Raw genomic sequence first — 15,875 nt, forward strand, 5'->3', positions numbered from 1 at the left:
TCATCTCCCTATAGCATTATCCCGTTCTCACAGGGCTTACCAAACCTGAAAATGACCTTCTAACCCGAGAAGGGAAACCCTGCCCAATAAAGTTTAGGTCACATACCTCCGAAAAGCATTAATTGGGAATGTAAATTTCCTCACGATGTACCGAGTATATCCAATACATCAGGATAGATAAGAAAGATGATCCGTGCTTCAGAAGGCACGTTAAGCCGTTGGTCCCAGTTACTACTTACTGATGTAAGTAAGCAGTCGTTACATGAGCCATGTCAGGGGCCTTTGGCGGCTCAATAATAACCCTGACACCAGGGTTAATGAGGTTGGTAATTCACCTCTCAACCCACACGATAGAAGAAGAAGAAGGATAGCTATATGCGCTTCACACAAACCCGACTCCAGAGAACAAGTCACCAGGAGACAGCAGCAGAAGACAGTTGGTAGCATTTGATGTTCATGCCCGAGGATGCCATTGCTCCCACTAGCATGGAATGAGGAAAAATACTACGTATAGAACGGCAACTCTGCGCAATTATGTTTCACAGCTTCATTCTTTGCGATTTATTATTAACGTGTTGTAGTAGTGTTTCTACGCATCAGTCTTGCACGGTATTCAGAGACTTTATTTTATTATTTTTGTAGGGTAGACGAAAAAATACCAGTCGCATACTACCTACCGGCCGCCACACTACCGGTATTGGTACCGACCGAGCTTCATTCCGTGTTTCCGTGCTCAAGTCTTCGCACGTGTTGTTTCGTATTGAAAAATACTTAGTGAATATATTTTTTTTATAGCTCAAGTTTGCTTATTTTCCATTCTATCAACGATGGGAAAGAAGAGAAAACATGCAGATAGTGATGAAGATTATATTAGGCGAAAAATACGACGGTTGGAAGAAAAATTGATAAACAAAACAAAACGTAACCGCGTTATTTACTCCTCAGACGACGATTTAAGCAGTAAGTACCCATAAATATTAAATAGTCTGCTATGATTTTGACCAGTGAATCACTCTTTAGCGATGTGAGTTTCCGATTTAAAGGTTATCTCTGTCGTGACAGTTAATAAAAAGCGTTGTGGGCCTCCGCCTTACAGGTTGTTCCCTTCGTAAACAAAAAACATTAACATGACCGCGTGTCCACCACAGGTCAGTCTTCAGATTCGCCGCCGCCAATGGAGGCAGAGTGCGAATCCCCGTTACCAGTGATTGTGCACGCGCCTGCGTCTCCTCCGTCCCAGCCGGAGTCGCCGCCGCCGCCAGACTCGCCGCCGCCGCCGCCGCCGTCACCGCTCCTGCCGCCGCCGAAGCCGCCGTTACCACCTCCGACAGCATCGGTAATAGCAGATCATAATGCGACCGCAGAAACAATCGTTGCAGAAGAACTCGAAGGAGATATTTTACAACTTCTCGGTGACGCACCTAGATGTGAAACTGCTCTGGGGCCACCAATTCACAAAGATGTAGCGAGTAGATGGCAAGAGATACTCGTTAAAGGTCTGCTTAAAGACACTAAAGAAAAATTGCTGGAAGAATATCTGGTTCCTAGCAACTGCAATTTGTTAATAGCACCTAACCTCAACCCTGAGGCAAAGGCAGCCCTTTCCGATCCGTTGGTGAAAAGAGACACTTTTCTAATGCAAAAACAAAAACAAATTGGCATAGCCCTGTCCGCCTTGGCTTCGGCTACATCTCTGATTCTCTCCAACGAAACATCCAAGCAAAAGTTACTCAAACCGATTAGTGACGCTTGCCGCATCTTATGCGACAATCATTTTATGGAGACAAAATCCCGAAGAAATATGGTTATCTCTTCAACCAACATGCAACTTAAGGACACTTTAATGGAATCGGTCAGAGATCAATCTTGGTTATTTGGCGAAAATATATCTGAAAAAGTAAAAGCTGCAAAATCAATACAAAGATCCGGGGACGATTTGAAAAATCAACCGAAACAAACTCCTAAAAATAGCAGAGGTCGTTTAAACTTCAAGCCCCAGCACCGCAAAGTAGACCACAAGCCAGCGAGCAGCAGCGACAGCGGCCGCGGCCGCCCGCACCAGGCAGCGGCGCGGGGCTCAGCGCGCGGCGCGCATCACCGGCCCGGCCAGCGCTCGCCACCACCGCGTCGCTCTTACCACAAGTAAACTGTGAGGTAGGTTTCGCTGGCAGACTTCAGCACTTTAAACGTAATTGGTCTGATATAACTACAGACCCTACAATATTATCATGGATACGAGGCTACAAAATACCCTTTACAAGTATACCAAACTGTACTGATAGCCCTAATTGTTTACCGAAAAACCATCAAGAACATACCGATTTTATGGATTCTATAAATAAGTTATTAGAAGCTAATGCTATATCTCGATGTGAACCTGTACCAGGACAATTTATTTCAAAAGTATTTCTAGTACCTAAGCCAAATGGTGAAAAAAGATTTATATTAAATTTAAAGTCCCTAAATAAATTCATTGAAACCAAACATTTTAAAATGGAGGACTATCGCACTGCCTCTAAATTAGTAAACAAAAATTATCACATGTCGTCAATAGATTTAAAGGATGCATATTTTTTGGTTGCGATAGATAAATCACATAGGAAATATTTACGATTTCAATATAATAGTATTTTGTATGAATTTAATTGTTTACCATTCGGTTTATGCACTGCACCGTATGTTTTTACAAAGTTACTAAAACCCGTGGCCCAATGCTTACGTTTACAACGTTTTATGTCGGTTATTTATTTAGACGATATTCTTTGTATAGGTAAAACATTTTCAGAATGTAAGACTAATGTCTCTGAGACTATACAATTATTAGAAAGCTTGGGATTTGTTATAAACACTAAGAAAAGTTGCTTGGTTCCCAATACTAAATGCAAATTTTTAGGTTTCGTCTTTAATACTAAAGATATGACTCTTACTTTGCCAATAGAAAAGAAAACAAAAATTAAGGAACGTATAGTTTATTTTCTGACAGATATACACAGATGTAAATTACGAAACTTCGCAAGACTTCTTGGCTTGCTTATTTCCGCTTGCCCCGCAATTAAATATTCGTACCTTTACACAAAAGAATTTGAAAGTTATAAATATCGATGCTTAATTAAAAATCCTTCCTATGAACAAATTATTTCTTTACCTGAATGGCTAAAAGCTGATTTGTTTTGGTGGTTAGACCACATTGATTCGGGTTATACACCGCTAGGTTCTAATAGTTACCATCTAGAAATATTTACTGACGCATCTCAATCTGGCTGGGGAGCTTTCAGCAATGGTGAAGAATGCTTTGGACATTGGAAAAGTGATGAGTCAGATTTGCATATAAATGAATTGGAACTGAAAGCAGCTTTTCTAGGTCTCAAATGTTTCGCAAAAGAATTATATAACGTATCAATTTTATTACGTATTGATAACGTCACTGCAATTTCATGTCTTAATAGAATGGGTAGTATTCAGTACAGGCACTTGAATAAAATTACTAGATCATTCTGGGAATGGTGTGAACAGCGTAGAATAACTGTCTTCGCGTCATATATAAACACAAAAGATAACAGTAACGCTGATCTTTTATCTCGCAAACGATTTCAAGATACCGAATGGGAATTAAACGACAATGCGTTTAAAGAAATAGTTGATCGTTTAGGTTGTCCTCAGATAGATTTGTTTGCTAGTAGATGCAATGCCAAGTGTCCTGTTTATGTAACTTGGAAAATGGATCCTGAAGCAAAAGCAATAGATGCGTTCACTATATCGTGGCAAGGCATTTATTTCTACGCGTTTCCACCATTCGCTCTACTTACTAAGATACTTCAAAAGATTATTGATGATAAGGCAGAAGGTATTGTTGTGGCACCATATTGGCCTACCCAGCCCTGGTATCCGTTGTTTCAAAAATTGATGATTTCCGTTGCCGTAGTTTTTGAACCTAACATTGACCTATTGAAATCTCCTTTCAGGAACACACACCAGCTCCACAAAACCCTAAAATTGGTTGCCGCGAAGCTTTCCGGCAAACATTATTAAAGAAATCTTTAGCTCCTCAGACTATAGAAATCATGTTAGCATCGTTAACTGAGTCAACTTATAGTCAATATGATGGATGTGTTAGAGAATGGATACAGTACTGTAATAGCAAAAATTTTGATTATACAAATGTATCAATTAACGATATACTGGATTTTTTGACAATTGTTTACAACAAAGGAGCTAGATACGGGACAATCAATTCGTTTAAATCTGCCTTATCATTGTTATTCGGATATAAATTAGATGATGAAAGAGTTCGAAGATTTATGAAAGGAGTTTCTAAACTGAGGCCTCCAAATCCTAGATACAATGCCACTTGGGATCCTGCTGTAGTTCTAAATTACTTAGCACAACATTGGCCAAATGAAAACCTCAGTTTAGAAACACTTTCAAAAAAGACATTGACATTATTGGCTTTAGTGACTGCGCACCGTGTGCAAACATTTTCACTCGTCAAATTACCTAACGTTATCCAACAGACTAATTCTGTATCTATAAAAATTCCTGATCTTATAAAAACATCAAAGTTAAACGCTTCACAACCACTATTGAGATTACCATACTTTAATTTACGCCCAGAAATATGCCCCGCTCGATGTCTAGTTTCCTATATAAATAAAACCCAATCATTACGAAAAGATCATGAATATTTATTTATAAGTTATAAAAAACCGTTTTCCAAAGTCACAAAACAAACACTTAGTCGTTGGATCAAAGATACGCTAGCTCGCAGTGGAATAGATACATCAATTTTCAGTGGACACAGCACACGGCACGCAGCCACATCTGCAGCCGGTCGGCTCGGCGTCAGCATTGACTTGATTAGAAAGACAGCAGGGTGGACTGAATCTTCTTCCGTCTTCGCAAAATTTTATAATAGAGATTTAGTGTCGGACCCAAATCAATTTGCCAACACCATACTCTCTATAAATTAAACACATGTCAGTTAAAACTAAATTGTTGATTACTTACCTGTGTAATTAAAGAAAATAAAATTATGTATACAAACTTGATTGTCTTTGCTTACCGTATTTCACATTAATTCCAAATGCTCTAAACATCCTACAACACGTTAATAATAAATCGCAAAGAATGAAGCTGTGAAACATAATTGACAATCAAACGAACTTGCAAAGTGAAGTTCGATGATAATTATGTGAACAGCTTCATTCGAAGCGATTTACATACTCCCTCCCAACAGTTTTAGAACTACGTTGATCGAGATCAACCCCACCCTAAAAATGTGAAATACTTCTTTGAACTGAATGAAGCTCGGTCGGTACCAATACCGGTAGTGTGGCGGCCGGTAGGTAGTATGCGACTGGTATTTTTTCGTCTACCCTACAAAAATAATAAAATAAAGTCTCTGAATACCGTGCAAGACTGATGCGTAGAAACACTACTACAACACGTTAATAATAAATCGCTTCGAATGAAGCTGTTCACATAATTATCATCGAACTTCACTTTGCAAGTTCGTTTGATTGTCAATTATCTATTTATCATGGTAATCTAAATTTATATTGGTGCTAATTCCTGTAAATACCATCTAATTTTATTTTAAGTTATATCTGTCATTTTCTTATCCGCCGAAAAGGAAAGGGACGGGTAATCGACAAGCATAAAATTTATGGAACACACGTCAATTTTAAGCACAAATCTAAACCAACCGTCTAAAAATTTTACATCCGTCAATAACCCGACACAGTTAAGTAGACAGCACTTCAAACGGATTGCATACCAGCGACGTACCTTTGGATTCGCCCGGGTTATTCATTCATTCACTCATTCTTCCTAAAATTAAGAGCTGTGAATCATCCGTCCCTTTCCTTTTCGACGGATATGAAAATGACGGATATAACTTTAAATAAAATTAGGCGGTGTCTGCAGGAATCGGGGCCATTGTATAACTAAATAAAATGAAGTCATTAACACTGAAAAGACATAAATAATTTGTATTATAACAGTTTGCGTTATTGTTTCAGTTTTACGTCATTTCTGCAATTTGTAGTTATTGTTGCTCACTGTATTTACGTCAAGCGTTCCTTTTTATATAAAAATAACAATAAAGAAGCGAATATGTTCGCTTTTTATTCAATATTTATAATTTCTCGCTTTTCATTTTTGCTTTTTAATTCTGTGTTATTCTATTCAGCATGTTTTGTAATGTGGATTCTGAGTCAAACAGTTATTTATATATACGTATTTATTTACATTACTGTAAATGTCTGAACTACGGTCAATCTTAAGAATTACTAAGTGATGGCGGTCAAAGTCCGCTTTGTCCTTCAATAATCGTTCATTATAGACTTTTGCTTTTTTTAGGATTTATTTATTAAGATTAGGATTAGGATATTAAGATTAGGATAAAAAAGAGAAGTTTGGGCACGATCAAGTTGTTCATAGTTGGGCTCTTATCCGTAAGTTTTGGGTTCACATTCGATTGTGATTTTTGTTAACAGACAAGCTAGTTTTCTGTCCATACAAAAAAAATGTGGGCTCAATTTTTTCTCGGATTGAAATTAATTAAAATAAATCGAAGTTTTGTTGAAGAAAATTGCATTTAAAAAAGTGAAAGAAAAACTCGAATTTTTTATTAAAAAAATAATCTAAAACGTCTTCATGCTTATTAATAATATGATTAAACAGAGAATTGTAAGGGAATGGTGTTCCTCTATTTATCCACATAGTATATATTCGCTACGCCTCGCAATTTTCTTCTATGTTGTATATTTACTTACTTACATTGTACTGTGGTTAGCCAGCTGTGTTTGCTCAATTTTTGTATTTGTTGCTTATTAGAGGCACGAATAATTAAAACTGTATAATTCATCTTCCTCGTGTGGATTGTAAGGTCGACGACCGACCTTGGCAACCTCGATTTTAGGGTTATTCTTCTGGCACTGAAAGCCTGACTTACATCGCAGTGTCACGGATTCGAACGGCCTCCGTGGTCCAGTGGTTGAGCGTTGTGCTCACGATCCGGATGTCCCGGGTTCGAATCCCGGTGGGGACAAATCTCAAAAATCACTTTGTGATCCTTAGTATGGTTAGGACATTACAGGCTGATCATCTGATTGACCAAAAAATAAGATGATCCGCGCTTCGGAAGGCACGTTAAGCCGTTGGTCTCGGTTATTACTTACTGATGTAAGTACGTAGTCATTATATGGGTCATGTCAGGGGCCTATGGTGGCTCAATAATAACCCTGACACCTCACAATCCACACGATAGAAGAAGAAGAAGCGAAGACGGATTCAAATCCGTCTGAATTTTACTTTATGAGTGTGAATTCACGTTTAGATAATTGATATCAACTAAAAAGAATTAGAATCCGGTTAATGGCATTAGGCTATCTCCGTATTACATGCGACTTAAATAGTTGGCAAGGAGTAGGTGAGATGTTTAATATTATGTATATAACATACACCCCTGCCTACCCCTTCGGGGACCCATGGCTGATGCTACGTTTAAGTTATGCCAAAGGTTTCCGATACTGGCTCGCGACGGTAAAAACGGATGATCAACTCAGCCAACAAATGAAAAGTATCCCAAAGTGTGTATCCCTATGAAAATACTATTAGGAATCAAACCCGAAGCTTTATATCGTGAGCCACAAGTTGTGGCCACCAGACCAACCGAATACAGGCTGATAATCCTTCTTAGTGTTTGGCATGCGACGGGTTTATGTCAGTTTTACAGAATAACATCATCATCATCACCAATTTACGAGCCACGCTCTTGTCGGTGTAGCATTCTCCATGCCACTTTTTGGGGAAAATAGGGCCGTGGTTTTCCTCTTGCCTTCCGCCCCGCAGTACTCTGTCTGACGCGAGTTGGATGGCGCCCAGAGTACTCTAATTCAAAGCCGTACTTTTCTAAATACTCCTGTTGTCCTCAGCCTCTGAATAGTACAAAATAACATAGTAGAAATATATTTTTTTTATTTCCTAATATTTCATTTATTAACAATTATATTTATTATCTTCAGTATCTATAGCTGTAAGATAAAGGTGCCCGCGTCATGTCGCGGTTCACGCACGAGTTGCGCCGGCGCACGTTATCAGTCCAATCCGCAGACACATTGGCGTTATAAGGAACTTGTTACGGCTTTACATTATAATTTAAATTGCAACGATCAACAAAGGGAAACTAGTTTCACGTTCCTGTCAATTATATCCACTATGTGTTCACCAGTACACAATTTTAATAGTTTATTTTTTATTTTATTATTTACATACAAACATAAACTTACGTCTATTTCCCTTTGCTTCGATCCTCACACACTTCTCTTGCTTCCTCCACATTCATCAATCGTTTCATACACGCACGCCGGTTCTGAGCAGATCGTACTGAACCTTTTCTAAGGACATCTCCAATTTGGTCAATGTACGTCCTTCTAGGTCTTCCTCTACCACCAACTTTCGCTTTATATACTTACTGCTTCCGTAATCCTATTATCCTTCATCCGCTACGCGTATCCAAACTTAATATTCCCTTCTCAATCTTAGTCATTATATCGTCTTTTACACCACATCTCTCTGTTTATACTGTTTATTACTTACTTAAAGTATAAACAAGGAGTTTTTACGAAACATTAAATATTATAATTAGGTCAATAAATTATATATAAAACGAGGCTTACGACTAAGTACTTATATTCCAAATTGGGATGGTAATATTAAATAGAACGACCAGTTCAGTACAATTGGGTGATTTCCTAGGTAAGGATAAAGTATGAAATCCGATTACTAAATAAAGACAGATCTAAAACTGTCAAAAAACGTTTTCTTTTTTTCTATTTAACCTATTTATGAATTTCAATAATGAAAAATGTAAAATTAGTGCGACATTTTGTCACGTTTTTCTATGACTTCTTTTTATACAAAATCCATAGTTTTGTGTTTTGACGTTTTGTAAAAAGTAACTGATTTGATTACTTTGAAACTACACTATTACGGATTACCTTTTAATTTAATAATACAACATATTACAATCGTATCAATGCGCGGCAAGAATTAGATCAGACAAAGTACGTAAGCTAGTGTTGTGACGTTTATGAGCATAGTGATGTATCAGTCGATATTGATTCTTTTCTATCTAACAGTACCTACCTCCATCGCACGATGATAAGTACCTCACTTCACGGAGCTTTTTGTTAGACCAACGTAGTGAGTTTTATAATTCCTATAATTCTCTGAAAGAGTTACTAATGAGGAAGTGCTAGTAAGAGTAAGGGAAAAGAGGCAAATATTGAGAATTATTGAGGACAGAAAAGGCAAGATGATTGGACACTTAATAAGACACGACGAATTTATTAAAAACATCACAGAAGGGAAGCTAGAAGGAAAGAGAGGAATGGGATGATCAAGAAGAGCTTACGTGGAATAGATTAAAGAGAAGGTGAACATCGTGTCTTTTAAGGAAGTGAAAAAATTGGCTTTTGATAGACAAGAATGGAGAATGCTACACCGACAGAGCGTGGCTCTTAAATTAGTGACGATGATAATTCTTTGACTATATTCCGTTTTCACTGGGTGTGCTTACCTACCTGCCTTAGGTTTTAGTATAGAAAGTCATCCTTACCCTTATCCTTGTTAGTCGGATAAGTAATATAAGTATTTTTTTTTATTTTTTTTCACCGTAAACTTTTAAATTCTTGAGACAATAGGAACATCGTCTTTGTTTACTAAGAACAGTGGATTAGTAATATAAGTACTCAAATACAATAAATAGTCTGTTAAGTAACGATAATAATGACAGAACACAATCAATATTACGGAATTGTATAAAAGGATTAAAAATCTTTTGTATTGACAAGGTTTCAAGGAAGTTAAATTACCACAGATCGATAAAGAACAACTTGAGATTGTGTGTGATTTATCTACCTGCGGAATATAGCTTTAGCTAACTGTCACTCTCTCTTTTTACTTGCTTTTTTTTGTATTTTCTTGACAATTGCTATCAGGAACAGTGCGGGTGAAGAGACAAAAAATAGTAGTGCAGCTATATTGTAGGCGGGATAAATTATGACTACTTATTACGAAATGGTGACCCATTCGCTGAACAGTATATTGGTATACTTTGATTCTAAAACGACGCGGATTTTGTGGCGGTGCACCCAGTGATGTGCTGTCCCCGGGAATGTTCCCAATTTGGGAACGTGCCCGCTTGTAAAATGGCTCAAAACTTATGTACGAGGAGCTTTATCACCTAACTTTTAGGCAGATAAGACCGGAGTACAAGAAAGAACACACTGTTGTATATGTCCTGTGTAGGTATGTTTGCCCTTTGGTCTTGTTCCAGGTCTTTGGTCTTGGTTCCATACAAGACCAAAGACCCGGCCCCAGGAGGCACAGAGTCATCTTCTCTGCCCTTCACTGGGGCAATTCCTGTTCGGCGCGTCCTTGCCGCGGGGGTGGGCGCCTCTTACTTCAGTAGGCCAGAGTGAGATGGTAGCTGAGTTAGAATAGGGACCCAGACCTACGGGATATAACGTAGAACCCTTGCCCATGGATACGGGTGAAGACCTCAACGGTTGCAGAGGCGAAGATGGGAGCCATCGGTATGGCAATGCAGGATGGAAGGTCACAGGGACTGTAACCTGGAACCTGACAGAGGGCAGCACTAACTGTCAGTATTATTCAGAGGCGGAGGACAGGAGTCCTAGTATGGCTTTGTAATAGACTACTCTGAGCGCAAAATTTATAACAAATCTCCCTTAGCTAGGCTTTAATACCCTCAGGTACCTTACCAAGGAAGTTAAATTGCCGACTCGCCTAGCTACTGCCGTGTCTCTAAGATACTTACTTATATTTTCTTTTTGATGTGACGTAAATTGTAAATTTCTCCCGGATAGCACTCACTAGGGCCGGGGAGTGACCGTCGATCAGCTAAACAACCATAGCATTCCATATTCCTTTATCGTCGTCCGTGACGCCGGGAGACACACGAGATCTGTGTCGGCCCGACACGGTGACTCACTCCACTTGACCGGCACAACTGTGATCGGCTGTGACACGACCAGTGTGGTAAGTAAAATTAGGTAGTTTCCTAGGTCAGACATAAATTATGAAATTCTGATTACTAAATAAAGACATATCTAAAGATGACTAAAAACATTTTCTTTTTTCTGTTTAACCTATTTAGAAATTTAAATAAATAAAAATGTAATAATAAGAGCAACATTTCGTCACGTTTTTTTATGACGTCACATGTTGCTGTTTCATAGTCATAGTAATTTCGAGTTTTGACGTTTAGTAAAAAGTAACTGATTTGACTAGCTGGAAACTAGCCTATAGTGACGGGCAGAGTCACAAGTTATGTAATATAAATTCACGACTATATTCCAAATTCGGGAAGTCAGAGATGGGTCCGGATTATACATCCATCGCAAGATGAACTAAGTATCCACGCTTCTTCGAAACCACTGTTACAAGTCATTTGGTATCGAAATCCTAAGATTACTACTATGATATACTATATTTCGTGACAAGTTACCAACCTATACTGTATGTCGTCCTTCAAGTTGAAGAAAAAAAAAGATAGAAATGGCCTATATACGGCCCCTAGCAGTGGGAGTATGGAACATACTCCTTCTGTATACTTTACGACATACCCCCGTGCTGATAAGCAGCTGACTGTAATTCTTTTCTTTCTTTACTTCCGGTCTGGCAGTAGTTTGTTTTTTTAATGTGACTTACCAGCAGACAAGCTATCTCACTCCTTGTATATCTATACCCAACTAGTGCGGCTAATGCCACACTGCCGCGTTCGTCGCGACCATTGTCGGCTAATGCGTCAAGTGTGACCCGTCACTCGGTATCAGATGGACCGGTAAGTCTCCCGCGACGACTCCGATCCTATTTTATGATAATAAGATTAAACATTTTATTTCCTATTACAATATGACTTGGAATTTTACAAGTCGCTTTGTCAGCTCTCCCGTCGATGTAGAGCGTCTGTTATTAATTGTAGATGTCGTCTATAGGAAAGGTTAGATCCGACGAATGTTTACACATATAGGCGTAGGACGGCTATTAAGTTAATGTCGTTATTACGTAAGTACGTACGTAATTTATGTTACTCTACTTTGAAGAAAATATGAATAAACTTCATAGAAAGTTGTTAAGTGCCCATTAATTAAGTATAGGTACTTACTATTATACATATAGATAGGTTGTGTCCTGTCATAGACACTGTTATCTGATCTACCCATTTTATAAATTCAAGTAAATTATTAATTAGTAAGAACGCTTAAAATGACAGTATATTTACGTACAGTCGCGTTTTACTGCAGTTTCCCTATTATGTTTCAGTTGATTTGATTGTACCTGGCTTATAACCACGTATGCCTGCAATTTTTTTATTTATTTATTTATAACTACACACTACACATTATTACAATAAAAACCAATTCGCTATACGGATACATCAATTAATATTTACACTGATTAATTAAATTGAGCTATTCTCCTAACAAATAACTAGGAGTGCTACTTTTATGAACTCACTCAGAGGGCAGATGAACAAATCCGTTTTTTCCGCTGTGTGGTTAAGAGAGCAGAGTGCCCGCGTTATAAAACTATTTCATTTCATTTCATTTTGACCCTTAGTTATATATATATACATACCCAACATACCTACTAGGGCAACGATGTTTTGAATTTAGACTTATTATAAAGATAAGAAGACAATAATCCACAAAATAAAAAAAATATAGGTAAACTTTCACAGCTCAAGCTTACCGTATGAAATCTGTTTTTATTTGTCACAAATCCTACTGTACCTATTATTTTGCGTACAGTACCCACAAAAAACTAAGTACCTATTACATTATTCGAATATAATAATGATAATCATAGATACTTATCCATAAAACGTACCTAAACATATTATCACACAGCAAAGTGCAAACGGAAATACAATTTATTGTCTGTGTTTAATCTGATAAAGAACGTGTAAGCAAAAGATTAAATTATATCCGAGGTTGTATTGTAAGTGGTTAAAATATAAATATTCATATATTTATTCAGAAACAATAATAATAAAAAAACAGAATGTAAATCCACCACAGGCTTCGTCAGTACCAACATTCATATTAAAAAAAATAATAAGGGAAAGCATATTCAATTCATACATAATAAAATCCGCACAAGCTTCGTCAAACCGCACAGGTTCCGAGGTTTATGTTATCAATGTGTGAACAGCATCCGAATCTTTATCTGCAAATATTATCACCTACCTACCTCCTACCTAACCTGGCGATTTGAAAGGTCCGGTTTTTACAGAACCGACTGCCTGTCTGACCGTCCAACCCGCGAAGGGAATACCAGCCCAATACAGGTTAGGTCACATTCACATACCTCCGAAAATGCATTTTTCGGGAATAACCAAATACAGAATGTTAGTGACATCGTAACGAAAACTTTAAGGGGTGGTTCGGGCCATGATTCTGAGTTGATATCAAGTAGAAATATCCGTCGCAAAAGTATGGATTGGAAAATAATTAAAAAGAAAAGAAAAATTTTCATGAATTTTTTGACACGAAATTCCACTTGATATCAACTCAGAATCATGATCTGAACCATCCCCCTCAGTATTCGTTACGGTGTCACTAACACCCATACCTACTTATATGGCTACCGTATGTACTTGTACGGGGTGTAAGTGTCATCGTAACGAATACTGAGAGGGATGATTCATCTGATTATTCTGAGTTAATATCAAGTGGAATTTTCCATCGCAAAAGTATAGAATTGAAAATAATTTAAAAAAACTAAAAAAAAAATCATGAATTTTGCGACGGAAAATTCCACTTGATTTTAACTCAGAATCATGGTCTGAATCAACCCCCTCAGTATTCGTTACGATGTCACTAACACCCAGTATACTAAATATTACCACATCAAATACCACCAAATATTATGAAATTAGAAATTATATCTATTGATGTTATTTATTTTGATAAAAATACTTAATGTTTTCTGAATATATTTTGAAATTATGATATTTCCGTACACTGCACTAAATGTTAATGTTTTAATACTATTTATTTTTGTGACTTCTAATGACACAAAGAGTGGAATTTAAATCGTTATACTTCTAATTGCTTTATAATATCATCAATCACATTACAAACCACAAATTCTGTAAATTGTGCCGTAGACAGAGCCAACAGGAGAAACAAGGTGAATATACGAGGGAGCGTGCGCGCAGCCTCCGACGATGGAGAGAGCATGAGATGAGTAGTAACAGGGGGAGAGGGCTGAAGAGTGGGGGCAGGGCGGGCGTGTCTATGTACGGGAAAGCTCGCGCCGCCATTGGCTGACGTCGCCGTGCAAAGCTCTCGGGGCGGAGCGCCTCGCGCGCGCTATAAATACGTCCTCCCTCCACCGCGGCCGCAGTCCGCTCGCCGCCCGCAGTGCATGAACACGCGCAGCGCCGCACAGTGTAACAAGTGATCACCATGGTGAAGTTCGAAGGAGATTTCAGTATAAACGCGATTCTGATGAACAAGGCGCCGCCGTCGCCCGCGCCGTCGTCAACAGACGCGCCCGCTTCGGAGCCCGACCTGAGTGACTGCGAGCTCGACGTCACTGGCACCGAGCCCGTCGACTGCTCCAAGCCCAAACAAGACAGCAGTGACGACAACAAGGAAAAGAAGCACGAGAAGCCCGCCTACAGCTACAACGCTCTAATCATGATGGCTATCCGCAACAGTCCCGAGAAGAGGCTCACGCTCAACGGCATCTACGAGTACATCATGACCAACTTCCCGTACTATCGCGAGAACAGGCAAGGCTGGCAGAACTCGATCCGGCACAACCTGAGTCTGAACAAGTGCTTCGTGAAGGTGCCGCGGCACTACGATGACCCAGGCAAGGGCAACTACTGGATGCTGGACGCGTCGGCGGAGGACGTGTTCATTGGAGGTACCACGGGCAAGCTGCGCCGGCGCTCGGCGCTCGGCGGGCGCGCGCGGCTGGCGTGCTTCAAGCGGCCGCTGCTGGGCGCGCTGCCGGCGCCGTACCCGCCGGCCGCCTACAGCCAGCTGGTGGGGCTATACAGCCAGCTGCTGTACCAGCGCTACAAGCCGGCTCTGCCCGCGCCCGCGCCTCACCCCGCGCTGCGCGACACGCCCTACATGTACCCGGGAGCGAGCCTGTACGAGCGGCTGCCGGCGGGCGCGCTGTGCTCGCCGCTGTTCGCGCCGTCCCCGCCGCGCTCGCCGCCGACGTCGCCGGCGTCCAGCCCCGACCTCCCCGCGCCGCACCACCACCCGCTGTCCCCGCATCACCCGCTGTCGCCGCACCTGTACAAGCCGGTGACGGTGCTCACCCGCCAGTGATCCCGCCGGCGCCGGCGCATGAATCTCACCGAGGCTCCCGCAATACTCAGAGGCGTGCTTGACTTTCTATCTGTGATTTAGTTTTAGTTAGTGTAATGGACCAGTGGACTCGAGGTAATCTCAGATCTCCGTAGAAGCACTATGTTAGACGTGTTGTACCTCACCGTAGCATTCCGCTATCGTTTCTAATGTATATTGTAAAGATGTAAATAGTTCCAAAGTGTATATTTATTGACTAGCCCTAGGATTAAGATAAAGAGCTATATTAAAAGATATTGTTCCCTTCCTTCACTCTTTCATTTACCTGCTGGTTCGTGGAACCCGCTCAGCCACTCAACCGCATTATATCGGCACTCTACATAAAGAACTCTATCAACGGGAATCCTTTCAGATCATTTATCACGCAGCATTACTTCCGAATGAATCATCGTACATTGCCTTAAATTTTGATGAAACCTAAAGTGCTTAGCTAACAAACAAAATAATATAAAA

General features: G+C 39.7%; 2 protein-coding genes across 2 annotated transcripts; both read left to right on the plus strand.

The window, feature by feature from the left end:
* Positions 1 to 827: 827 nt before the first annotated feature.
* LOC126368332 (H/ACA ribonucleoprotein complex non-core subunit NAF1-like) lies at positions 828 to 4,089 on the plus strand. Its single transcript, XM_050012243.1, has 3 exons — positions 828 to 960; positions 1,149 to 2,154; positions 3,963 to 4,089. Exons 1-2 carry the CDS (start codon positions 828 to 830, stop codon positions 2,144 to 2,146), a joined length of 1,131 nt encoding a protein of 376 aa, XP_049868200.1. The 3' UTR covers positions 2,147 to 2,154; positions 3,963 to 4,089.
* Positions 4,090 to 14,451: 10,362 nt separating this feature from the next.
* Positions 14,452 to 15,669, plus strand: LOC126368475 (fork head domain transcription factor slp2-like). The gene has a single exon (XM_050012495.1). The coding sequence runs from the start codon at positions 14,502 to 14,504 to the stop codon at positions 15,381 to 15,383; it is 882 nt and encodes a 293-aa protein (XP_049868452.1). The 5' UTR covers positions 14,452 to 14,501; the 3' UTR covers positions 15,384 to 15,669.
* The last annotated feature ends 206 nt before the right edge of the window (positions 15,670 to 15,875 follow it).

Source organism: Pectinophora gossypiella, chromosome 7 (assembly GCF_024362695.1).
Source record: "Pectinophora gossypiella chromosome 7, ilPecGoss1.1, whole genome shotgun sequence".
NCBI classification, from domain to species: Eukaryota; Metazoa; Arthropoda; class Insecta; order Lepidoptera; family Gelechiidae; genus Pectinophora; species Pectinophora gossypiella.

Bases quoted from the DNA above. Each gene is read 5' to 3' on its own strand.
- LOC126368332 (XM_050012243.1), top strand. From the start codon at position 828: ATGGGAAAGAAGAGAAAACATGCAGATAGTGATGAAGATTATATTAGG. The intron at 961-1,148 runs GTAAGTACCCAT...TGTCCACCACAG, and splicing joins CTCAGACGACGATTTAAGCA to GTCAGTCTTCAGATTCGCCG.
- LOC126368475 (XM_050012495.1), top strand. From the start codon at position 14,502: ATGGTGAAGTTCGAAGGAGATTTCAGTATAAACGCGATTCTGATGAAC.